At 38.0% G+C, this 26,912-nt stretch overlaps 1 protein-coding gene across 3 annotated transcripts; it reads left to right on the top strand.

Moving 5' to 3' along the window:
• Window positions 1-1,727: 1,727 nt before the first annotated feature.
• On the top strand, window positions 1,728-26,912 carry ZNF184 (zinc finger protein 184). 3 transcript variants are annotated; one of them, XM_044777074.2, is made up of 6 exons: window positions 1,728-1,901; window positions 2,435-2,578; window positions 12,538-12,605; window positions 20,811-20,937; window positions 21,266-21,349; window positions 24,630-26,912. In XM_044777074.2, exons 2-6 carry the CDS (start codon window positions 2,572-2,574, stop codon window positions 26,588-26,590), a joined length of 2,247 nt encoding a protein of 748 aa, XP_044633009.1. In that variant the 5' UTR covers window positions 1,728-1,901; window positions 2,435-2,571; the 3' UTR covers window positions 26,591-26,912. The 3 variants fall into 3 exon arrangements, with proteins under 3 accessions (XP_044633009.1, XP_044633010.1, XP_044633008.1); XM_044777075.2 differs by having other exon boundaries at window positions 1,780-2,146; XM_044777073.2 differs by lacking the exon at window positions 1,728-1,901 and adding an exon at window positions 1,908-2,196.

Genomic DNA, 26,912 nt, shown 5'->3' on the forward strand with positions numbered 1-26,912 from the left:
TTTCACTCATGAATATGTATTTAATGTTTCTTTGTGTTTCTTGTTAGCTTGATAGCTCATTTCTTTTCATTGCTGAATAATATTCCATTGTATGGATGTACCACCATCTATTTATCCATTCACTTATTGAAGGGCATCTTAGTTGCTTCCAAGTTTTGGCAATTAGGTTTTTGTGTGGATGTAAGTTTTCAACTTATTTGGATAAATACCAAAGAGTGCAATTGCTGGATCATGTTGTAAGAGTGTGTTTAGTTTTGTAAGACACTGCCAAGCTGTCTTCCAAAGTAGTTGTACCATTTTGCGCTCCCACAAGCAATGAATAAAAGACATATTTTTTCTTAAACTCAGGAAATTGTTCATCTCGTTACTAGTGTTAGAGATTAAAAGTGAGAGCTTGAGACCAAATTACTAAATTCAAGTCCTAGCTTCTTCATTTACTGGCTATGTGACCTTGGGCTAGTTACCTGTGCCTCAGTTTCCTTTTTTGTAAAGTATGAATAATAACACAGAAATAACTTCAATAGGTTGTTTAAAGAATTAGTTAATAGATATAAAGCACTTAGAACACTGCCTGACACACAGAAAGTGTTAAATGGCAGCTGATTTCATACTATCTCTCCTTCCTGATGACCAATATCCACATCCTCTGTCTTTTATATCTATTACTCCATTCTCCTTTATTTCATTCATCTTTTTCTTTTGAATCATGGAGGAGCTTTAAAAGAATATCCTACACATAAAAGTTGTGATTCACTTTTCCACAACATTAATTCAGTTCTTCTCCAGTATGATTTTAATTATGTTGCTGCATCTTAAATATTTTTGCCATATGTTTTAATCCTTTTTCATCTAGTGTCTTTATTTCAGCCTGTTCTCTCACAGCTTTCATTCTTGTTTCATTCAAGCCATGTCTTCTTGCAATCTACTGGGAATACCAAATTTTTTCCTGAAATTTTCTAGGTCCTACAGTAGATCTTTCCTGAAATCTGCTCTTAGAGACTTCTAGATATTGTTCCCTTTTCTTTGACTTTGTTTTCATACACTCAGTGTTAGAATTTTCAAGTTTAGAGTTTTGTCAGCCAACAGGCTGAGTGACTTGACCTTAGCCCCTCTATGCAAATGCTGGGGTCGCAAGGAAGCACGTAAAGTGCGTGGGGCACACATTTAAAGATAGAAAAGCCTACCGACTCCTGTTGGATTCTTTTCTGCCAAGGACACAATGACAGACTGGCCTAAGGCTCCATTCGCAGCTTTGCGCTGGCTGAAGTAGGCATACACAATGCACTACTGTAGGGCAAAACATGGCAACACCACCTCCTAGTTTAAAATGTGGGTCGCGACCCATTTGAGAATCATGAAAGCAATATAATGGGTCACGACTAGAATTTTTAAAACGACAAAGGAATAGGACACTAAATAGAATGCAACACAGGCAATAAAGGTAAGGAATGCATCGCGAAATGCTTGTTTGCGTTTTTAAATTATATTTATATGTCTTACAATCTGTCCGGTCATACAGGCTTGAGAGTCACTGCTCTGAAATATACCTCTACCTGAGACATTTAGGAACAAACCCTGGGGAGTTGAACGTCTGGCGCTGCACAACGGGATCTTACATGTTAGCTGAGCCCTCTGGGAAATGGAGTCCAGAGTCGTGGAGCATTCTGGGAATCGTAGTCCAGCGTGTCGGCGGGGCACAGTCGAACGCAGCCGGCAAGTAGGGGCGGGGTTCTCTCGGCACGACCGGAAGTGGCCGTTGAAGCCGGCCGTAGGCGTGAAAAGACGTCGGTGCTGAGGAAGTCCAGCCCCTTTGGCTCTCTGAGCTAGGTTTGGTGATTGTCCCTGAGCTTCCGGACCCGGGATCGGAGTGTGTGGATTGCTGCAGGGGGAGGGAAACCCAGGTATCACCATGGCAACCGGCAGCCCTTCGGCCCCGTGACGTCACCCTTCTCGCTTTGCTTGAGGCGGCCTCTACGGGAGGGAGCTGGGGAGTCCTCGAAGGGGGCGCCCCTGGCCTCCTCCAGTGCGGGGCGGTTCCGGCCTGATCCCTTGGAGGGCTTTGTTCTTTTGTTCCGGTCTGGGAGGAAGGACTGGACCCGGGCCCCGCCCTGCTTGTCCACCTTCCAGCTTTTCCGCTCCGCAACAGGTGTGTCTTCCTGAGCCCGCGGGGGTGTGAGCCCGTCAGGGTGCACAGAGGTAACGGGCCGGGTCTTTGGGTGCCTTTGGCAAGATTCAGGGTAGGCACCAAGGGTTTTTCGAATCTGGTGCTGAACCTGCGTACTCGATCTCCACTCTTGTTTTTGTTCAGCGGGAGTGCCACATGCCTGTTTATTGCTCTCTCTGGGCACTTCCCTTTTCCAAGGACTTCTTGGCCACTATGCAAAATTCTGTGATCGTGTGACAGACGCTGCTGACTCCATCCTGTGTCTTTCAGGGCAGCCAATCTGAGCGTGTCTAAGGGCTCAGACTCTCTGCTGGGCATCTGAGCCCTAGATCGAGGACCCAGCTGGAGCTACGACGCTGCTTGGGAAACTCTGGTGTCCAAGTTCCAGAGGAACGGGATGAACTGAGATGGAAGGTAGTGGGGACGACTGGGGGGAGAGTGGGATGTTGGTGATAAAAGAACAGTTAATGACTTGAAGATCAAATGCTTGACAGAGCTGGAAGAGGTGGAAGCCAGGAACTTATATTTAAGGATCCAGAAAAGAAACTGGATTACATTTTACTGGGAGACTCATTTGACCTTATAGGGAGAGGCTTGCAGGAACAGTTAATTTTCCCTGGCTTCGGGATTGGGGAATGAAAAGGAGCAATGATTCAGAATATCTGTGATCCTTCCATGACTTCTGCTTATTAAATATTAGAGTGATAATCTTGCAGTCAGAAAAACTCTTGGTAATCCTCCCTTCAATGCACCAGTTTTGAAAATATCCCTGGCAGATGGCCATCTGTTAAGCCTGTGCTTCAACAGTGTGGCATTAAACTCTCCATTTTGGGTGCAGACTATAACTTTGTTGGCTCTTTCTTTTTAGTTCCTTATATTAGGCAGAAGTGCCTGTTTCTGTAACTTCTGTGTTGATCTTAGTTCTTAGTCCCCAAAAGCTAGAGACTGCTCTCTCTTTCTGGCTACTTCCCTTCAGATATGTGAATTCAGCTGTTGCAACTCCTACTCACAAATTCTTTTCTAACCAGAATAGCCTCAGTACCTTTGATGGGTCTTCACGTGATATATCTAGACCTCTTTGAAAATTTTCCTGCGTGACAGCATGCTTCTTACAGTGCATTGCCTAAAATTAAACATAGTTCTTTAGATATGTTTTGAACATACCTAAAAGTATGATGTACTGCTTCTTTTGATTTGGATTATACTTCTACTGTTCAGTGTCAGATTGTATTAGCTTCTAAAAAATCAGCAATGTTATGCTGCAAACCCTAGATCTTTTTTACATAAACTGCAGTTAACTAGATTTATGTCATCCTTGTGTAATAGAGTTGTTTTTTATTCTTAATGTGAGGACTTCACATTTATGATTGTTCAGTTTTTTGGCCACGTGTTTCAGCTTGTCAGAATAATTAAGAATCTTAGTTATTGTGAGTCTTTTAACACTCCTTTCCAACTTTATGTCACTAGCATATTTAATGAGCATTCTTCTATTTCTTCCTACATGTCATTGAACAGGTCAGGGTAAGGGCAGAGCCCTGTGACATGTCACTATAGACTTCCCTCTGCATTGTCATTGTCTTTACGTTCTTTAGGTACAGCTATGCAGTCAGATTTGGTTTAACCTAACTATTATCATACAGTCCTTTTTCTTGCATTTGTTTAGTATCGTTAGAAGTCTTTGTATTATTTAGGTTTGAGCTATACTTTATATTTGTCATCAGTTTTTTTTAAAGAGTACAAAGAGTCTGTTTTATTTCGTACAACTGCATGTGTATCTACAATTATCTCAAAACAAAAAGTTTAATTTAAAAAAGTCAACTGTCTTTCATTATATTACCAATGAACAATTGAAAATTGTAAGAAAAATAATAACTCCATTTACAATAGCATCCGAAATATGAAACAGGAATATATCTAAGAAAAACTTGCAAGAGCTGTACCCCGAAAGCTACAAAACATTACTGAGAAAGATTTTTTTCCCACCGTTATTGAGATATAATTGACTCATAACATTGTTTAAGTTGTCCAACGTGATAATTTGCTACACCCATTTTGTAAAATGATTACCACAGTAAGGTTAGTTAATCCATCTAGAACCTTACATGTTTGTCTTTGTGTGTATGTGAATGTATGTATGTGTATGTGGTGAGAACATTTAAGATTTACTCTCAACAACTTTCAAGTATGTAATACAATATTGTTAACTTAGTTACCATGCTGTACGTTAGATCCCCAGAACTTATTTATCTTATAACTGGAAGTTTGTACCCTTTGACCAAGATCTCCCCCATTTCCCCCACCCCCCAGCCCCTAGAAACCACCATTCTACTCTGTTTTAATGCATTTAGCTTTTTTAGATTCCACTTAGCATCATGCCCTCAGGGGCCATCCATGTTGTCAAAAATGGCAGGATTTCCTTCTATTTTATGGCTGAATAATATTCCATTGTGTGTGCATGTGCAAGACGCAATACACATATATATATATACACGTCGTATGTATATACACACATACATATCCCCTCTGTTGGTGGAAATGTAAATTAGTATACCCACTATGGAAAATAGTATGGAAGTTCCTCAAGATATTAAAAACAGAACTGCCATGTTATTCAGCAATCCTATTTTTCTGGGTATATATCCAAAGGAAATGAAACCACTGTCTTAGAGATCTGCACCCCCATGTTCATTGCACCGTTATTTACAAGAGCCAAGACATGGAAGCAACCTAGCTGTCCATCAGTGAGTGAATGTATAACGAAAATGTGGTGTATATATTTCCATAGCAGCTATACCAATTTACATTCCCATCAACAGTGTACAAGGGTTCCCTTTCCTCCACATCCTAACACTTACCTCTTGTCTTTTTTTTTTTTTAGAGATTGGCACCTGAGCTAACATCTGTTGCCAGTCCTTTTTTTTTTTTTCCTTCTTCTCCCCAAAGCCGCCCAGTACATAGTTGTATATTGTAGTTGTAGATCCTTCTGGTTGTGCTGTGTGGATGCCACCTCTGCATGGCTTGATGAGCGATGCCATGTCCGTGCCCAGGATCCAAACCAGTGAAACCCTGGGCCGCCAAAGCGGAGTACGCGAACTTAACCGCTCGGCCATGGGGCTGGCCCCTCTTGTCTTCTTGATAATATTCATTTTAATAGATCTGAGGTAATAGCTCGTTGTGGTTTTGATTTGCATTTCCCTGATGATTAGTCATGTTGAGCACCTTTTCATGTACTTCTTGGCCATTTGTATGTCTCCTTGGAAAAATATCTATTCAAGTCCTCTGCCTATCTTTTAATTGGATTCTTTGTTTTTATGCTGTTGAGTTGTATGAGTTTCTTGTATATTTTTGATCTTAACCCCTTATCTGAGAAACGATTTTCAAATATTTTCTCCCATTCCAAGGCTTGTCTTTTCATTTTGGTGATTTCTTTTGCTGTGCAGAAGCTTTTCAGTTTGATGTAGTCCTATTTGTTGATTTTTGCTTCTGTTGCTTATGCTTTTGGTGTAATATTGAAAAAATTATTGCCAAGACCAATATCAAGGAGCTTTTTTCTTATGTTTTCTTCTAGGAGTTTTAGGTTTTAAGTCTCGTTTAAGTCTTTAATCCATTTCAAGTTAATTTTCACTCTTAATGTAAAATACAGGTTTAATTTCAATCTTCTGTATGTGATTATCCAGTTTTCCCAGTACCTTTTATTGAAGAGACTGTCCTTTCCCCATTAAGTCTTCTTGGCTCTTTTGTCAAATGTTAGTTGACCATATACAGGAGAGTTTATTTCTGGGCTTGTAATTTTGTTCCATTGGCTTGTGTATCTGTTTTTATGACAGCTCCATAATGGTTTAATTACTATAGCTTTGTAATGTTGTTTGAAATCGGGAAGTGTGATGCCTCTAGCTTTTTGGTTCTTTCTCAGAATTGCTTTGTCTTTTCGGGGTCTTTTGTGATTCCATACAGTTTTTTGGATTGTTTTTCCTATTTCTGTGAAAAATGCCATTGGAATCTTGATCGGGATTGCATTGAATCAATAGATAACTTTGGGTAGTATGGACATTTTAACAATATAAATTCTTTTGATCCATGAACATGGGATCTCTTTCCATTTATTTGTGTTGTCTTCAGTTTCTTTCATCAGTGTCATAGTTTTTAGGATACACATCTTTCACCTTCTTGGTTAAATTTATTCCTAAGTATTTGATTGTTTTTGATGCTATTCTAAATGAGATTCTTTTCCTTATTTCTTTTGCAGATATTTCCTGGTTAGTGTACAGAAACACCACTGATTTTTGTACGTTGGTTTTATATCCTGCAGCTTTATTGAATTTTTCGATTAGTTCTAACAGTTTTTTTCATGGAGTCTTTAGGATTTTCTATTTATAATATTATGTCATCTGCAAAAGGAGACAATTGTACTTCTTCCTTTCTGATTTGAATGCCTTTTATTTCTTTTTCTTGCCTAATTGCTCTAGCTAGGACTTCCAGTACTATGGTGAATAAAAATGGTGAAACTGGGCACCCTCCTCTTGTTCTGGATCTTAGAGGAATAGCTTTCAGTCTTTCACATTGAGTATGATATTAGCTGTGGGCCTGTTATATATGGTGTTTATTATGTTGAAGTACATTCCCCCTATAGTAGTTTGTTGAGAATTTTTTTGTCATGAAAGGATGTTGAACTTTGTCAAATGCTTTTTCTGCGTCTATTGAGATGACCATATGAATCTTGTCTTTCATTTTGTTAACATGGTGTATCACATTTATTGATTTGGGTATGTTGAACTGTCCTTGCTTCCCAGGGATAGATCCTACTTGATAATGATGTATGATCTATTTAATGTGCTGTTGAATTCAGCTTGCTAATATTTTATTGAGAATTTTTGTGTCTTTATTCATCAGGAATAGTGGCCTGTAGGTTTATTTTCCCGTAGTGTCCTTATCTGGCTTTGGTATCAGGGTAATGCTGGCCTTGCAAAATGATTTTGGAGTGTTACATCCTCTTCAGTTTTTTAGAAGCCTTTCAGAAGAATTGATGTTAATTCTTCTTGCAGTGTTTTCTAGAGTTCATCTGTGAAACCATCTAGTCCTGGACTTGTCTGCGTTGGAGGGTTTTTGATTACTGATTCAATATTCCTTTTCCTCGTTGGTCTGTTCAGATTTTCTCTTTCTTCATGATTCAATCTTAGTAGATTGTACGTTTCTAGGAATTATCAGTTTCTTCTAGGTTATCCAATTTGCTGGCGTATAATGATTCTTATTAGACTCTTGTGATCTTTTGTATTTCTGTGGTATCAATTGTAATGCTTCCTCTTTCATTTTTGATTTTATTCATTTAAGTCTTTTTTTTTCTTGGTCTAGCTAAAGGTGTTTCAGTTTTGTTTACCTTTTTAAAAAACCAGCTTTATTTTCATTGATCTTTTCTATTATTTTTCTGGTCTCTATTTCATTTATTTCTGTTCTGATCTTTGTTATTTCCTTCATTCTGATAACTTTGGGCTTATTTCTTTTTTTAGTTCCTTTAAGTGTAAAGATTATTTGAGATATTTTTTCTTAATATAGACATTTATTGCTAAAACTTTTTTTTTAGAACTGCTTTTTCTACCTTCCATAAGCTGTGATATGTTGTGTTTCCATTTTCATTTGTTTCAATATATTTTTTTGATTTCTCTTTTATTTGTTGACTTATTGATTGTTCAGGAGTGTGTTGCTTAATTTCCACATATCTGTGAGTTTTCTAGCTTTCTTTCTGTTATTGATTTCTAGTTTCATACAGTTGTGGTCAGAATAGATACTTGGTGTGATTTTAATCTTCTTTAATTTGCTAAGACTTGTTTTGTGACTTATCATATGATCTATCCTGGAGAATTTTCCATGTGTGCTTGAGAAGAATATGTATTCTGCCATTGGATAAAATGTTCTGTATATGTCTGTTAGGTCCATTTGGTCTAAAGTATGGTTCAAGTCTAGTGTTTCCTTGTTGGTTTTCTCTCTGGATGGCCTATCCATTGCTGAAAGTAGGGTATTGAAATCCTCTACTATTGTTGTATTATCTCTTTCTCTGTTTAGATCTATTAGTGTTTGCTTAATATATTTAGGAACTCCATTGTTGGACACATATATATTTATAATTGTTATATCCTCTTGATGAATTGAGCCCTTTATCATTATTTAATGGCTTTATCTCTTTTTACAGTTTTTAACATAAAATGTATTTTGTTTGATACAAGTATAGCTCCCTCTGCTCTCTTTTGCTTTCCATTTGCATGGAATATCTTTTTCTGTCCCTTTACTTTGATCCTATGTGTATCCTTAAAACTGAAGTGAGGCAACATAAAATTGGGTTCTGTTTTTTTATTCATTCAGCCACTCTATTCCTTTTGATTGGAGAATTTAGTCCATTTATATTTAATGTAATTATTAGTAGGTAAGGCCCTACTAATGCCATATTATTAGTTGTTTTCTGGCTGCTTTGTAGTTCCCTTGTTCCTTTCTTCTTCTTTTGCTATCTTCCTTTATGAATTGATGATTTTTCATAGTGGGATGCTTTGATTCTATTTTCTTTATATTTTGTATATCTACTGTAGGGTTTTTTTTTCATGGTTACCACCAGGCTTACAGAAAACATCTCGTAGATGTAACAGTCTATTTTAAGCTGATGACAACTTAACTTTGGTTGTATACAAAGACTCTACCCTTTTCATGCTCTACCATTTTATGTTTTTGATGTCACAATTTACATCTTTTTATATTTTGTAGCCATTAATAAATTACTATAGCTATAGTTATTTTTAAATAATTTAATCCTTTAACTCATATCGGAATTAAGTGATTAACTCATCACCATATTACCGTATTAGAGTATTCTGAATTTTGCTGTATACTTATGTTTACCAGTGTGTTTTGTAATTTTATATGTTTTCATATCACTAATTAGCAGCCTTTCATTTCAGCTTGAGAGACACCTTTCAGCATTTTATAAGGCAAGTCTAGTGGTGATAAACTCCCTCAGCTTTTGCGTGCTTGGGAAAGTCTTTGTCTCTCCTTCATTTCTGAAGGACAACTTTGCTGGGTAAAGTATTCTTGATTGGCAGTTTTTTCCTTCAGCACTTTGAATATATCATTCCACTCTCTCCAGGCTGAAGGGTTTCTCCTGAGAAATCCACTGATAGCCTTATGGGGGTGGCCTTGTGTGAGAAGAATTTTTTCTCCTCTTGCAGCTTTTAAATTTTTCTCTTTTGTCTCTGATTTTAGACAGTTTTATCATAATGTCTCTTGGAGAAGATGTTTTTCAGCTGAAATGTTTTGGAGACCTTTTAGCTTCATGAATTTGAATGTTCCATTACAAGATTTGGGAAATTCTTAGCTATTATTTTTTGAAATAAGCTTTCTGCTCCTTACTCTCTTCTCCTTCTGGGACTCCAGTAATGCATAGATTGTTTCTTTTAATGGTTTCTCATAGTTCATGTAGGCTTTCTTGACCCTTTTGCATTCTTTTTTTCCTTTATTCTCCGCTGACTGGATAATTTCAAATGACCTGTCTTCCACCTCATAGGTTCTTTCTTCTGCTTGATCCAGCCAGAAATTGATGTCTGTTGCATTTTTCTTTTCATTCGTTGTATTCTTTGGCTCAAGAATTTTTGTTTGTTTCTTTTTTATCATTTCTATGTTAAACTTCTTATTTTGTTTGTGTGTTGTTTTTCTGATTTCATTTAATCATTTCTCTGTGTTTTATTGTAGCTCATTGAGCTTCCATAAAACAACTATTTTGAATTCTTTATCGTGCAAATTGTAGATCTTCATTTGTTAATGGTTGGTTACTGGAAGATTATTCTGTTCTTTTGGTGGTGTCATGTTTCCTTGATTTTTCATGTTCCTTGATGTCTTGTGTTGCTGTCTTTACCTTTGAAGATGTAGTCCTCCAGTGTTTACTGACTGGGTTTGGGAGAGAAATACCTGCTGTCCGTCCTGTTAGGGATTCTCAGGCTTTCTCAGACCTTCTGTGAATATGTCTGTTTCACACTTCTTATTCCCTCTTTGGGGGAGATTCGTAAGACTGTATGCTTTCTCTCAATCCTGCAGAGTCAGGCTGGATGCTGACAGCCTCCTGTTTTCTTTTGCTTGGCAGTTCTTAATGCTCAGGTTTGAGTGCTTACTCCCAGTCTTGCAGAGTCAGGCTAGTTCTCTCCATGTGCTCCCTAGCTGTCTATACGAGCTTGCTCTTGCCATCATCAGGGTGTGCACAGGGAACTGGCTACAGGGTAGAGGAGTATGTAGGTGGAGTGCACAGAGCATTGGGGGTACCTGTGGGCCAGTGAGGGGGATCCACAGGCAAAGCATCCCAGTGGCTCTTTGGCAGGCTTCCTGATGGAGTCTGTGAAGTGGTTAGTAGGATCCACATTCCTTTGATATGCTTTCTGACGGCCCTGACTGCTCTTCTCCCAATTGCTCCCTTCCCCTGAGTCACTCAGGACACCTCAGCATTCTAGATGGGACAAGAATGAAGTAGGTCTCTTGGTGGCATCCCACACAGCTGCAGAAGCTGGATGGTCACATGCCTTACTTTCCCCCATGAGGGAAATTATGGGCCAAGAAGGTCTCTCTTGGCACTGAGCTGTGCCACCTTGGGGGAGGGATGATTCTCATAAAGGGAAGGTGTTCCTCTTACCCTCTTCAGTGCTTCCAGTCTTGGATTTTTTTACTCCAGTGGTGTGCTGGAACTTCTCCACTGGACTCCTGGACTTCCACAGAGACACTGTTATCCATGGGTGATTATCTAAATTGGTGTTCTTTGGGCGGAAGATGGTAGAAAACACTTATTCTGCCATGTTGATGACATCATTCCTCCTCAATTCTTTGCCCTTATTTCTTTTATGAACGTTCTTTTTAATTCTGCCAAAATGGTTTCATTATAAGTCTTTGCTTTTTTTTCTCTCTTTGGGATTTTTCAGTAGTTAAGTTTGCATGTTCTGCTTCAGCAACCCAGTGTTTGCTGGTTCGGATCCTGGGCGCGGACCTATGCACCGCTTATCAAGCCATGCTGTGGCAGGCATTCCATATATAAAATAGAGGAGGATGGGCATGGATGTTAGATCCAGGCTGATCTTCCTCAGCAAAAGAAAGGAGGAGTAGTGGCAGATGTTAGCTCAGGGCTAATCATTCTGAAAAACAAAAAAATTAAATCTAGAATAATAGTTCCCTTTATCGCTGCTTCTAAATTGGGCTTTCCTGTCAACCATTGTTCTGAATACACCTACCCAAAAGCAAAGTTTGTTTTTGTTTTGTTTATTCGTGTATAAGTTACATACATGAAGTACACAAATCTTAAGTGTACTACTTGATTAATTTTTATATGTTATGTACCAGTGTCACCACCCACACTAACATGTGGAATGTTTCTAATGCCCCAGAAGTCTTGTGCCTCTGCCCAGTCACTCTCTAGAGGTAACTGCCCTTCTAACTTCCATCACTGTAGATCAATTTGGTCTGTTTTTGGACTTAATATAAATGGAGTCATACTGTATGTATTCTTTTGTGTCTGGCTTATTTTGCTCAATATTGTTTATGAGATACGTCCATGTTGTGAGGTATATCAGTAGCTCATTCTTTTATATTGTGGAATAATATTCTGTTGTATGACTATATCATGATTTGTTTATCCAGTCTCCTGTTGAAAGATAATTGGATTGTTTCCAATTTGAAGATATTATGAATAAACCTGCTATGAACAATCTTGTACAAGTCTTTGGTGGACATAAGCCCTCATTTCTATGAGTATATGCACAGGAGTGGAATTGCTGACTCATAAGGCAGGCATATGTTTAGCTTTAGAATATACTCTCAAACAGTTTTCCTAAGTGATTGATAAATTTACACCCCCCACAGCAATGTACAAAAGTTCCAGTTGCTCTGTATTCTTGCCAGCAGATAGTATTGACCGTGTCTATTTAATTTTAGACATTCTGGCGGGTGGGTAGTATAAGTAGTACATGTCATTGTGATATTTAATTTGCATTAATACCTAAGTTTCAAAGGGCCTAGGAAGACTTTTGGAAAGTAATTGATTATTCATATTTTATATGTAGCAGAGAAGGCAGCAGAAATATTTTGCTCTACTTAATGAGGAATATACATTGAGTTGTGTGATCCATATGACTAAGTATCTGGGGACAAAATTGTGAATCTTATAGTAATGCTTTACTAGTAATGCTGAGAGTACCAGGGCTCCAGTCAGCAGTTACCATGTTTCTTTTTCAGGATTCTGAGAAGTAAAGGAAATGGCATAGTTCCTCTTATTTTCATAAAGAAAAATAAGTGGATTTTATGGATTGCTGGGAGCAGCTGAGTTGAACAGAATTCTTCATGGTTTCTTCTTCCTCCCCTAGATCTGTCCTCTCCAGAGTCTGCCGTTCTCCAAGGGAGACATACTCTACTCCCGTCAGCCAGTTTTCAGGTAAGTTGGGATTTCCTGAAGTGCCGTTTCAGTCCTTACTGGGACTGTGTATTCTTTTGCTGTAGGGTGTGTTTATCCAAAAAGCAATGTTGGCAATTCATCCTGGGCTCCCATCTGCCCAGTGACCTTCTTCCTAGCTCTGCCTCTCCAGCTTAACTAACACATTCACCATTTACCTCTTGCTTAGTATCTTGCCATGCTCCCGTGACGAGAGAGCAGAAGTAGTACAAACTTGATCCTTGACTTGAATAGACCAAATGACTGCAGAAAACAAAACAGATAAATATAAAAAAGGAGAAATGAGTACCATGGAAAATCGAGAATGACAAACATATGTGTTGTCTGGAAGGGCTCGTAAAGGGTGTGAGATTTGCACTAACTCCAAAGGACAGGTGGCATTTGAATATTTGAACAAATATATAAGGTGGGAGGTATGAGGATTCCGGGTATGGAGAAGACTATGAGCAGAGATTCACACGTAACAATTAGCACGTATTACATAGGATTCAGAAAAATTTGGAAGAGATGGTTTATTTTGGCAAGTGGTAAACAAATGGTTGAATAAGTTTGGAATATGAAAGGGCTCAACTGTCTAGATAAGCAGTTGAAGGCTTTATTCTGTAGGTCATTTGTGGACCATTAATGGTTTTTGAGGAGGAAAGTGACATGATACTGTTTTAGGAAAAACCAATAACTGAGAATTTTGACAAAAAGGTAATGATTGTTCCACCAGGTATAATCAACCTCAAGCCTTCCTTTAATCAGGCTCCTTCTTAGACTTTTACTCTCTTCTTAATTCCTATCCCACAATTTAATCATCTTACCAAAGAAATGGTCCCAGTTCTTCCCACTTTCAGCTCTAGTACTTTTGGCATTTATTTTTTATTGAGATATACAGGCATATTTCATTTTATTGTGCTTCACGAATATTGTGTTTTTTTTATAAGACCCTCCACCAGCAAAAAGATTATAACTCACTGAAGATTATAACTCTCTGATTATAACTCAGATGGTAGTTAGCATTTTTTAGTAATAAAGTTTTTTTTTATCTAGGGTATGTACATTTTTTTAGACATAATGCTATTATACACTTAATAGACTACACTATAGTATAAACATAACTTTTATATGCATTGGGAAAAGCAAAAATTCGTGTGACTCGCTTTATTGGAATATTTGCTTTGTTGCAGCGGTCTGGAATTGAACCTGCAGTATCTCTGAGATATGCCTGTACTGTGACAATTAACTGCACATATTTGAAGTATATAACTTGATAAGTTTTGGCATACACTCATGAAATCATCATCACAGTCATGATAATGAACATATGCACTGTCAGAAAGCATACTTTGTATGACTTGAATCCTTTTGAGTTTTTTTTTTTTTAAGATTTTTTATTTTTTCCTTTTTCTCCCCAAAGCCCCCCAGTACATAGTTGTATATGCTTCGTTGTGGGTCCTTCTAGTTGTGGCATGTGGGATGCTGCCTCAGCGTGGTTTGATGAGCAGTGCCATGTCCGTGCCCAGGATTCGAACCAACGAAACACTGGGCCACCTGCAGTGGAGTGTGCGAACTTAACCACTCGGCCACAGGGCCAGCCCCTTGAGTTTGTTGAGACCTATTCTTTTGCCCCGAGTATGGTCTGTCTTGGTAAATAAGCAGTGAGCACTTGAAAATAATCTATATTTTGCTGTTATTGGGTGGAGTGTTCTATGAGTGTATTAGTTTCATATTGCTGCTGTAATTAATTTACTACAAGCTTAGTGGCTTAAAACAATACATTTACTATCTTACAGTTTTTGGGGTCAGAAGTCCAAAATGCATTGGCAGGGCTGCATTCCCTGAAGGCTCTGGGGTAAAATCTGTTCCCTTGCCTTTTGCATCTTCTAGAGGCTACATGTACACTCATGTCCCACATAACGACATTTCAGTCAACAATGGACCACATACACAGTGGTGTTCCTGTAAGATTAGTACCGTATAGCCTAAGTGTGTAGTAGGCAGTACCATCTAGGTTTGTATAAGTACACTCTATGATGTTCACACATTGACAGAATCATCTAATGATGCATTTCTCATAACATATCCCTGGGGGCCAGCCCCATGGCCGAGTGTTTAAGTTCGTGCACTCCGCTTGGGCGGCCCAGGATTTTGCCAGTTCGGATCCTGGTCGTGGACATGGCACCACTTGTCAAGCCGTGCTGAGACAGTGTCCCACATAGCAAAACCCAAAGGACCAACAACTAGAATATACAGCTATGTACTTGGGGCCTTTGGGGAGAAGAAGAAGGGGGAAAAAAAAGATTGGCAACAGATGTTAGCTCAGATGCCAATCTTTAAAAAAATAAACTAACAAAAGAACATATCCCTGTTGTTATGCAGTGCATGACTGTACTCTTTACCTTGTGTTCCCTTCCTCTATCTTCAGGGCCATCAGTGTGGCATCTTCACATCTCTTTCTCTAGTTCTGATTTGTCCTCTATCTTCATGTCTCCTGCTCTGACTCTGCCTCTCTCTTATAAGGACTCTTGTGATTACATTGGGTCCACTCATGTAATCCAGGATAATTTCCCCATCTCAAAGTTATTAACTTGATCACATCTGCAAAGTCTCTTGCTATTTTGGCTAACAGTTTCATGAGTTTCAAGGATTAGGATGTGGACATCTTTGGGAGGGCCGTTATTCTGTATACCACAGAATGTCATTTAGGTCAAGTTGGTTGATAGTATCGTTCAAGTGTTTCATATCCTTGATTGATTTTCTGTCTACTTGTTTTATCAATTATTGTGATAGGGTATTGAAATTTTGGGCTATTATTATGTGGATTTGTCTTTTTCTCCTTGCAATTCTATCAGTTTTTACTTCATATTTTCTGAAGCTCTGTTATTAGGTACATAAACATTTAGGATTGTTATGTCCTCTTAATCAAGTGACCCCTTTATCATTGAGAAATGACCTTTCTATGCCTGGTAATATTGTTTTGCCTTGAAATTTACTTTGATATTTGATAGTGTCAGCATGTTATATCTTTTTCCATCATTTTGCTTTTAACTTATTTGTGTCATTATATTTAAAGTGAGTTACTTATAGGCAACATGTAGTTGGGTTTTGCTCTTTATTAATCCACTCTGGCAATCTTTGCCTTTTAATTGTGGTGGGCTAGGTCATTTATATTTAATGTGGTATATTTACATTTAGATATTTGATATGATTAAGTTTGTTTATCATCTTGCTATTTGTTTTCTGTCTGTATTTTTATTCCCTTTTTCCTGTATTCTTTTTGGGTTGAATATTTCTTATGATTCCATTTTGTTTCCTTCAGTGGGTTATCAGTCATAAATCTTTTATTTTAATTGTTGCTTTAGGTATACGTATTTATCACCATTTATCTTCAAGTGACATACCACTTCATGAATAATGTAAGAACCTTACGATAATGTACTTCCATTTCTTTCCTCCCAGTTTTTAAGGCTATTGTTGCCATTTATTTTACTTATAAACCCCATAATACTTGTTATTATTTTTGTTTAAGTAGTCAGTTATCTTTTAAAGAGATTTAAATAGTAAGAAAAATATTGTATATATTTACCCATGTAGTTTACTGTTTCTGGTGGTCTTCATCCTTTATGTAGATCAGTGATTCACAATTAGTGTGATTTTGCCCCCTAAGGAACAACTGGAAATCTTAGGAGACATTTTGGATTGTCATAACTTGGTGGGGAGTGCTACAGGTATCCAGTAGGTTAATGCCAGTGATGCTGTTTGCAATACACAGGATAGCCCCCCACAATTATTTAAAAGAGTTATCTGGTCCAAAATATCAATAGTGCCAAGGTCAAGAAACCTTGATATAGATCTGTATTTTCATTGTTATTGTTTTTGTTGTGCATGAAGGACTTCCTTAAGATTTCTTATAGGGCAGTGTGCTGGTGATGAATTCTTTCATGTTTTTATGTCTGAGAAGTCTTTATTTTACCTTTGTTTCTCAATTCTATTTTGACAGTTTTTCTTCTTTGTAGTATTTAATGATGTTGCTCCATTGTCTTCTTGCTTGCATTGTTTCCAACAAAAAGCTACTGTCATTTTTATCTTTGTTCCTTTATATTTATTTGTCTTTTTTTTCTCTAGATGCTTATAAGATTTTCTCTATCACTAGGTTTGACCTATTTGATTAAGATATGCCTTGGTGTAGTTTTCTTTGTGTTTCTTGTGTTTGCATTTTATTGATTTTGTTGAATCTGTGGGTTTTATAATTTTCATCAAGTTTGGAAAATAGTGAGCTATTATTTCTTCAGATATTTTTTCTGTTCCTCTCCCTTCTTTTTTCCCCCAGGGACTCCAATGGCACATACGTTGGGCCACTTGAAGTTGTCCCATAGCTCCCTGAAGCTATTTCTTTTTTGAAATTCTTTTTTCCTATCTGTTTCATTTTTGATAGTGTCTATTTCTGTCTTTGAATTTGTCAGTCTTTGTCAGTGCCTCATCTGCTGTTAATACTTTGTAGTGTATTTTTCATCTCAGAACATTCTCATTTTCAGCTCTAGAAGTTCCATTTGGCTCTTTTTTTCTTTTCATGTCTTCATGTCTCTACTTAACTTTTTGAACATATGGAATATATTCATAATAACTTTTAGTGTTCTTTTCTGCTAATTCTAGCATCTTTGTTAGTTCTGGGTTGATTTCAACTGATTGATTTTTCCCCCTCATTATAGGTTGTATTTTCCTGCTTTTTTGCATGCCGGATAATCTTTGATTGAGTGTCAGCACTAAATTTTACCTTACTGGGTTCTGCATACTTTTGTATTCCTGTCAAATATTCTTGAGCCTTTTTCTGGGATGCGGTTAAGTTTCTTGAAATAATGTGTTCCTTTCAGGTCTTGCTTTTAGGATTTGTTAGGTGAATCCAGAGCAGCATTTAGTCTAAGGCCATTTATTTGCCACTGCTGAGTATTCTACCCAATCCCTAATGAATTATGCAGTTTTCCAGTTTGACTGATGGGAACAGGTTCTATTTCCAGCCCTTTTGAGTGCTGGTACTGTTCCCTTGAATCCTTTTGGATGATTCTCTCCCTGTCTCCGATAGTTTCATCACACCCTCGTGCTCATTCATATTTTGCTGAATACTCAGGTAGAACCTCCGTAGTTCTCCTTGCTTATTTGCTGATGTAGCTCTCTCTTCTACAGTATTCTGTCCTGTGAACTCTAGTCACCTTGATTTCCCCAAACTCTCAGCATTATCTCTTCAGTTCAGGGAGTTGGCTGGGCGGCTCCTGGGTTACACCTCCCTGCACCACTGTGTGGAAACTCTCAAGGCAGTAAGCTGGACCAATTGTGTGACTCGCTTTATTTGTTTCCTCATTCTCAGGGATCACTGTTTTTTGTTGTCTGAGATTCACTGTCTTGGAAACTGTTGTTTCATATATTTTGTCTGGAATTTTTTGTTATTTCATGCAGAAGGGTAAATCCAATCCTTGTTAATCCCACTTTGGCCACAACTTGATCCTTTCAAGGTTTGTTTTTGAATGATAAGCTTTGTTAGGACTGATCTATCATCATCTTACTCTAGGACTGTTTGGAGGGGGCCCATGATCACTCTTTAGCTCAGTGATTTTCTAGAATGACTCACCCTACTCAGTAGCATAACTCAGGGCTGGAGATTATTACAATAAAGAATACAAAACAGGATCAGAAGGAAAAAGATATTCATAAGCAAAATCCGGGAAAATCAGATGCAGGCTTCCAAGTCCTCCCTCTGTGATGGTCACACAGATGTACTTTCTCTCTAGCTGTGATCCCCAGAGACATGAGAAATGTCTCTACCCAGGGCAGCCTGCTTGAATTCTGGAGTCCAGAATTCTTAAAAGGAGCTAATCACTTCAGCATACACCTGCTATAGACCAGCTGTGGTGCAGAGCCCAAACTCGGCACTGTGTGTTCATCATAAGTCTTCACCTGTATGTTAAACAGTGCTGACAGTCTGCATCCTGCCCCACTGCTCCAGGCATACAGTAACATCATCAGTTGGTGACTTTGTAAGCATTAGTTTTCAGAGCTTGTTCAAGGTTCAGAAACATGTATCCACGTGTCCCTGGAGATTAGCAAGGAGTGAGCAAACCATACTTGTTGCTTTAACTTGTTGCTAAACTTGCCCTGTTCCTAAAGTGTGCTGGAGCTGTTGTGGGACCTGATTGTGCATGTCTTTTCTTAACTCTGGGTTCATTGATGTCATATTGCTAACGATGTTGCCCATGGAGATTGTATTTACACCACATTTTTGGAGCTCCTCCTCTATGTAGCTCCCTCCTCTCTGGTATACATCCTGCAAATCCCCTGCCTCAGTAGTTGTGAGCTGCCACCTTTGTCTTCTCAGCTCAGTAAAACCACCATGCTTTGCAAGGGCTCTGCCTCCCTGCGCTGCAGTCTGGAGGATGCCAGCTTTGTGGCAGGAAGCTGAGGGGATTGTCAGGCTCATGTGATGGTCTCCCTTCTCTCAGGATCACAGATTTGTCCTGCCTGCTTTTCAAACACTTGTTTCAGATATATTGTTCAGTTTTATTTTTCTTTACACTGGGAGAGCCAGTCCAGTTGCTCTGTTGTGATTAGAAGCAGAAGTCCCAATAATTTACCTATTTTAAAATAAAATTAACTCATCTAATTTCAAATACGTAGTAAATAAAAAGTAGGAAGTTCCCCTGCATTGCCTTCAAGTCCCACTGATAATATTTAGTAGTATATTTCTTTCAAATTATTTTCTGTGCATTTACATATAAACTTTCCTATTCATAAAAATAAAAATGGGATCATACCATGTATACTGTATACATGTATATGTAATATATATGCATATTTCCTAATCAGTACATGTAGAGATACCTCATTTTAAAAACGTCTACATAAAGTACTTTAGTAAGGATATACCGTAAATTCTTTAACCACTATCCTATTAATGAACATTAAATTTGCATTTTTTTCCCTTCACACAAACAATGTTGCAAGGATGCTTGTACATATGTTCACACCCTGAGGTATTTCTGAAGAATAAATTCCTACAAGCAATAAAACTTTGAGTGATATATGCATTTCAAGTTTTGATAAATCCTGTCCGATTGCCCCCAGATAGATTCCCACCAGAAGTGCACATGTGCACTTTCAGCAGTGCTAGCCAATCTGGTATCTTATTATTTTACTTATTTTTAGTGGAGTGAGCATTCTTTCATGGTTTATTAACAATATCTTAGGTGAATTGCCTGTTTGGGTTCTTGGCCATTTTTTGTTGTTTTTCTTGTGGGTCGTCCATCTCTTTTGCTAATTATTTGTAGGAACTCAGAATATCGCCTTTTGTCTATGGTTTAATAATATATATAGAATAATATATATAGAAAGTTTACATCTTTATGTGGTTATATCTGTCAATCTTTCTGTTTGTCTTACAGTTTTTGCCTTTCACATTCAAGCTTATAAAACTTTTCGTGTCTTTTATTCTACCGTTTTATTTTGCTTTTTCTTTAGAATTTAATCTCCAATGCAGCCGAAATTTTGTGTATGCCGTGAAGTAAAGAACCCACCTTATTTTTTTCCTTAAATAGACAGTCATTTGTTATAACACCATTTAGTGACTAATCCAGCTTATTTTAACTAACTTGAAAGTTGTTTAATCCTATTCAATTCTTATAAACATGGGTCTGTTTTTAGACTTTATCTTTTTTTCATTGAGTTTTATTCCATACAAGGCCACTCTCTTTTAATTTATCTTTATTTTTTGGTATATTTTGGTATATCTCTTGGTATATTTTGAAATGTGGTAGGGCAAGTCTCCTTCCCAAATTTTTTCAAAAACGTTTTTGGCTATTCTTGCACATTGTAGGTAATAAAACGTATTATTGATGTTATTAGGTATACTATTAATACTTGATATATCTTGGAACACAGAGATAATGATGATGATGAACAAAAACGATGGCTAACATTCACTGAGCACTTGTTAGATCCAGACCCTAAATTAAGCATTTCATATTGAACATTTTTTATTTAATTCTTGCAATAACCCTGTGAACGGGGTACTGTTTTTATATTCGTTTCACAAAGGAGCACATATCAAAATCTTTCTTCAGATAGCCTTTTGCTTGCCTTATTTCTGTCAGTATTGCTAACTTCGCCCCCTTCTTATGTAAATACTTTATGGCTAAGCAGAAATATGTATTTCAGGAATCAGTGACCTTCAAGGATGTGATAGTGGACTTTACCCAGGAAGAATGGAAACAGCTAGATCCTGTGCAGAGAGATTTGTTCCGGGATGTGACATTGGAAAATTATACACACCTGGTCTCTATAGGTAAGGCTGACTTCTCTGATTTAATATCTGGGGGTGTAGAGGATGGGGGTTCTCTCGTGCTTAGGTGAGTTTTGCCTTTAAGTTAAGGAACCAAAGATTCCTAAATTTTGAAAGGTTTCTACTCTCCTAGCAAGTAGAAGGACAAACTAATAATTTTTCTGAACCCATGTCTGGTGATTTGTAACACTGAAGCTTTATACGCTATACACTCCCATCAGATTTGTCCTACATATCCTTTCCTAAAAACAAAGTGCTGAGACTGAATTCTGATATGGCACTTATCCCTTACTACATGATAAGTACCTTTTTTTTTCTTCCCCATGAGCAGGACTCCAAGTTTCCAAACCTGATGTGATTTCCCAGTTAGAGCAAGGGACAGAGCCATGGATCATGGAGCCCAGCATTCCAGTAGGTACGTAATGGATATGTGCCATATGAGTGTCATTAACTCTAACCACCAGCCTGATAAGAGCTTTTTATGTCTGTAATGTAGATTCTTGCTTCTCTTTAAAGTGTCTCCTGTGGAGAATTGGGAAGCTAACTGGACTCTCTTTTGCTTTGTCAAAACACTAACTGTTTCAACATATGTTCTGTTTTTATACTCCTTTCAGAGGTGGTATCCTTCTTGCTTTTTTCTAAAGGCAACCTCTTGACCTGGACTCTGGATTCCGTCTTTCGTACCTCCTTTGGGACCCTAATCACATAATTATCACCTTATTTTTCAGCCCTAAGTTTTCTTTTTGGGTCTCCAGGCTCCATTGCTAGTACCTTTAAACAGAAATAGGTAACCCTAATTTTCAAATACTGTTACTCAACACTTTTTATCTTTTTGACCACAATCCAGTCCGCCTCCTTGCTTTCCCAACCAAACTCGGCAAAAGTGAATTCCATTCCTATAGCCTTCACTTTTTCATCTCCTATTACTTTCTTAATCTCAGGGTGTAGCTTCTGATCCTATCACTTTAACAGACTATCCTTGAAATTATGAATGATTTTCTTGTAAATGATCAATTCCAAAACTGCAGAGAGAGCTCTTCAAAGATCTCAGCCTGGAAAAATGTACAAACTTGGTCACTCCAGGTAAGGGGATGTCTCCAGAGTTAATGGGATAGGAGTGGGGGTCCTCTTTTATGGGTAGAAAAAAAACAAGCCATGTCCAAATTTGGGAAGTACTGGATTAGCTAAAATTTTAGCAGATCTTTTACTGGAAGAATACTCAGAGGTTTTTTTAATATGTAGTTGGGCATTAGGAATTTCCAACAGTGTTGCATAGAATATGACATTTCTTCTCCTCCCACCCCAAACAACCATGAATTCTTTTTTTCATACTACACCTTTAAAATATTTCTCTTAGAAGATGGTTTCATGGAGCACAATTTAGAAAACTTTTTTTTTTTTTAAAGAGCTTTATTAACTTGTGCTTACGGTTTGTTAACTTTCAGAAAAAACAAGTTTTATTACAAATGAAAAAGGAAGTTTTAAAAAAATCCCAACTTAAGCAGGTAGAAAAAAATTTTTAAATATTTAAATGTGTATTAAAAAATCCTAGGCTTTTCAAAAAATGCTTTAGTCATTACTAAAAAGAGATTTATTTAGGTAAAAATAATAATGAGAAACCTGTGTTGCAGAGATAATGTAGATAGTTCCTGTGATCCAGTCAGTAGGCAGAAGATAATCCCTTGAAGTATTTAGCTCCATTCTTTTGTTTACTTTTACACTGGAATGTGACCCAGTGATGGTAGTCTTGGTAAGCTAGCCCTTGGTCCTGCCCTCTTCAGAATTTGGAGCAGACTTATTCTGAGCTGGCGACTTGGCTGCTTTCATCTCTGTGAAAATGATCTACAGTTTTATAGGCATCTGTACAGGTAATAGAAGTTGCGATGGTACCTACGTTGAGGTGGCCACTGGGCCTGGGCCTTGTCTGTATCATTTTCCTTATCCTCTTTATTGCCATCTTCTCTGGGTTTTCTTGGTGACCTGGCCCTTGCAGAATCATGATCAATTACCCTGATGTGTATTCTGTCTCATTTGTCTATCTTGTTCTTTTGCAGCCTGTTTGTTAGCACCCTGTATTATTTCTCCATACACAAGAGTGTTGGAATACTGTGGTCAAGACCTGTAGACTTTGCTTGTAGTAAAGTGGGAAGTCCTTTCTGCAGTAGAGATGGCTCTGTTCAGTCTTGCCTTCTGGAACTTTGTCCAGCATTTCATTGTTTTCCCCACCCCTGGTATTCTGGTAACTCTGTTGGTTATTGCGTGGAAGACATGACAACATGGACAACATTGGTCATGGTCTGTTGGATGTTTATTGCCTTCAACTGGGACTGCAACCAGGGCTGGAGATCAGCCACTTCCACCCTCTTCTCTTTTAACAGCATCAGACTCCGTGGTCTCCATTTCCTTCATTGTGAAGTGCCTGCAGGAAGTATTCCTTATGGTCATCTGCTGTCAAATGTATCTTTCTTGGTGTCATTCCTGTTAATGAAAACATATCCATTTCTTATATTGAACAATTGGTTGTTCCCCAGAACCTGTGTTATTGATCTTCTTGTCCCTGCTGGAGAAGTACTGCTGTTAGGAGGCTGCCTGCACATGTATATGCTGCACCATTACCCGTGGTACCAGTTACGGAGGGGATGGTAGGCAGCTCTGGGTTTCTGCCTCGCTGCTTATGCTTGCAGTGATGATGATGGTGATAGTGACTGGGCTGGCAGCACAGGAGATTCAGGGTTCTCTGGGATCTGCTGTACCTCCCTGTTACTAGTGGAACCAAAGAAATGCTATTTTCTTTACTAAATCTGCCAGCATTGATTAGCCTGCTTCTCTTAGTTGTCATCTTTCTTGTCTTGGGCAATGCTCTACTTCCTGATTATGTTCTTTCCTGTCTTTTGTTTCTTCTGTTGTTTGCTGATAAACTGCTTTCTTTCATTAGTATATTTTATTCATCCCATTACCCTAAAGACCCTCAGGTCAGAGAAAAGACCTCTGCTCTTTTCTCACATATGTTCCTGTGGCTTCAGCTATCCTTTTCCTTGCTCTTTTGAGCTGATACTTCCTATCCTATATTTGAACATCTTAGTTATTCTACTCCTTTTGGCATCTTCTACCCCCCCACAAACACCCATAGTCTAGTCCTCCATTTCTCTTCCTAATTCTCAAAAATATCTAGAGTTGAACTTGATATCTTCCTCCCCTTAAGTTATTTACTATTTCCAACTTTCCTATTTCCAGCAGTGATATGACTATTCCTGCAGTGTTCCAGGCTAAAAACCATGGCATCTTAGAAACATCTTTCCTGTTTGTCATGTCTTGACATCTTGGCTCTTAGATTTTTGTTTTGTTGTTCATTGGCAAGGAGTCCCAGTTCAGACTGCCTCCTTTAGATTCACTCCATCTGTGTCTCCTCTTAGCCATCTCTGTGGTTACTTTTTAATTTACTCTCACCTTAAATGGAGTTCTCTTACTGGTTTTTAGAGATTATGAAATTGAATTAGACATTCTCTTGCCACTTTCATATTTTATTTATCGTTATTGTTAGCTCCTTCCAACTTTCTTTCTAAATAATAGGGCTATATTTAAAAACCTTCAGAATTTCTGAGGGCTTTATTTTTAATTTCTTTAGTTCATTCTCACAGCAACAGGTTTTCCCCCCCTTCTATTCAGAGAATACAGGCATTTTATTTTTCTTTCAGACTGGGAGACAAGACCAGAAAATAGCATATCAGTCCCAGAGCTGGACATTTCTGAAGAACAGCCATCTCGGGTGGTAATAGTGGAACAACAGAAAAAGGATGATCCTTGCAGTTCCAACTTCTTAGAAAGTTGGGAATCTGAAAGCAGTCTAGAGAGGCATCAGGCAAACCAACAGCCACTGCCAAGAGAAATAAAAATAACTGAAAAGACAATACCCACTTGGGAGAGAGGCCCTGTAAATAATGACTTTGAAAAAAGCGTCAATGTGACTTTAAACCTTGTAACACAACAAGGAATATCTCCAAAAGAGACGTCTACTAAAACAAGTGTCAAACAGAATTTAAATCCAGTTAAAAAAGAGAAATCTTGTAAGTGTAATGAATGTGGGAAAGCTTTTAGTTATTGTTCAGCTCTTATTCGCCATCAGAGAACACATACTGGAGAAAAACCCTACAAATGCAATGAATGTGAAAAAGCCTTCAGCCGGAGTGAAAACCTTATAAACCATCAGAGAATTCATACTGGAGACAAACCATATAAATGTGATCAATGTGGAAAAGGCTTCATTGAGGGTCCATCTCTTACTCAACATCAAAGAATTCATACTGGAGAAAAACCCTATAAATGTGATGAATGTGGGAAAGCCTTTAGTCAGAGGACCCATCTTGTTCAGCATCAGAGAATTCATACTGGTGAGAAACCATATACTTGTAACGAGTGTGGAAAAGCGTTTAGCCAGAGAGGCCACTTTATGGAACATCAGAAAATTCATACAGGAGAAAAACCTTTTAAATGTGATGAATGTGATAAAACGTTTACCAGGAGCACACATCTTACTCAACATCAAAAAATTCATACTGGAGAGAAAACTTATAAATGTAATGAATGTGGGAAGGCCTTCAACGGGCCCTCAACATTTATCCGTCATCATATGATTCATACTGGTGAAAAACCATATGAATGCAATGAATGTGGGAAAGCCTTCAGTCAGCACTCAAACCTCACTCAACATCAGAAGACACATACTGGGGAGAAACCTTATGATTGTGCTGAATGTGGAAAATCCTTTAGTTACTGGTCATCCCTTGCTCAACATCTGAAAATTCATACTGGAGAAAAACCTTACAAATGCAATGAATGTGGAAAAGCCTTTAGTTACTGCTCATCCCTTACTCAACATCGGAGAATTCACACCAGAGAAAAGCCATTTGAATGCAATGAATGTGGAAAGGCTTTCAGTTATCTCTCAAACCTTAATCAACATCAGAAGACTCATACCCAAGAGAAAGCCTATGAGTGTAAAGAATGTGGGAAAGCCTTTATTAGGAGTTCATCTCTTGCTAAACATGAAAGAATTCATACTGGCGAGAAACCCTATCAGTGTCATGAATGTGGAAAAACCTTTAGTTATGGCTCTTCTCTTATTCAGCATAGGAAAATACATACTGGAGAAAGACCTTACAAGTGTAATGAATGTGGGAGAGCCTTCAACCAGAACATACACCTTACACAACACAAGAGAATTCACACAGGAGCAAAGCCTTATGAGTGTGCTGAGTGTGGCAAAGCCTTTCGACATTGTTCATCTCTTGCTCAACATCAAAAAACTCACACAGAAGAAAAACCCTACCAGTGTAATAAATGTGAAAAGGCTTTCAGCCAGAGCTCCCATCTGACTCAGCATCAGCGTATTCACACTGGAGAGAAGCCCTATAAGTGCAATGATTGTGACAAAGCCTTTAGCCGGAGCACTCATCTGACTGAACATCAGAATACTCATTCTGGAGAGAAACCTTATAACTGTAATGAATGCAGGAAGACTTTCAGCCAGAGCACTTACCTTACTCAGCATCAGAGAATTCATTCAGGAGAGAAACCTTTTGGATGTAATGATTGTGGAAAAGCCTTCAGATATCGTTCTGCTCTCAACAAGCATCAGAGACTACACCCTGGTATATGACTATGATAGAAGCAGCATAAACATAGGGGATGCATTTACTTTAGTTTGTCCTTTTGTTAAGTACTGAAGAATCAGAATGGATTGACAAACTGCTTAAAATATTGTAAGTTTTCACTGTTACACTATGGAATAGAAAAGTACATTGGGCTGAAGTAACCAATTACATTGTTAACCAACTTTGTGATACTGAAAAATTTAACTGTTTTAAGTTTCAGTTTCCTCTGTGAAATGAGAGATTTGGAGTAGATGATTTCAGAGGTCATTTGGAGTTTTATATTCAGTTTTGTATATTCACAATATATTCTTGAATAGGATTATTATA

Source organism: Equus asinus, chromosome 8 (assembly GCF_041296235.1).
Source record: "Equus asinus isolate D_3611 breed Donkey chromosome 8, EquAss-T2T_v2, whole genome shotgun sequence".
Classification (NCBI taxonomy): Eukaryota; Metazoa; Chordata; class Mammalia; order Perissodactyla; family Equidae; genus Equus; species Equus asinus.

Bases quoted from the DNA above. Each gene is read 5' to 3' on its own strand.
- ZNF184 (XM_044777074.2), top strand. The intron at 12,606-20,810 runs GTAAGTTGGGAT...TATGTATTTCAG, and splicing joins TCCCGTCAGCCAGTTTTCAG to GAATCAGTGACCTTCAAGGA. The intron at 21,350-24,629 runs GTACGTAATGGA...TTTTTCTTTCAG, and splicing joins GGAGCCCAGCATTCCAGTAG to ACTGGGAGACAAGACCAGAA.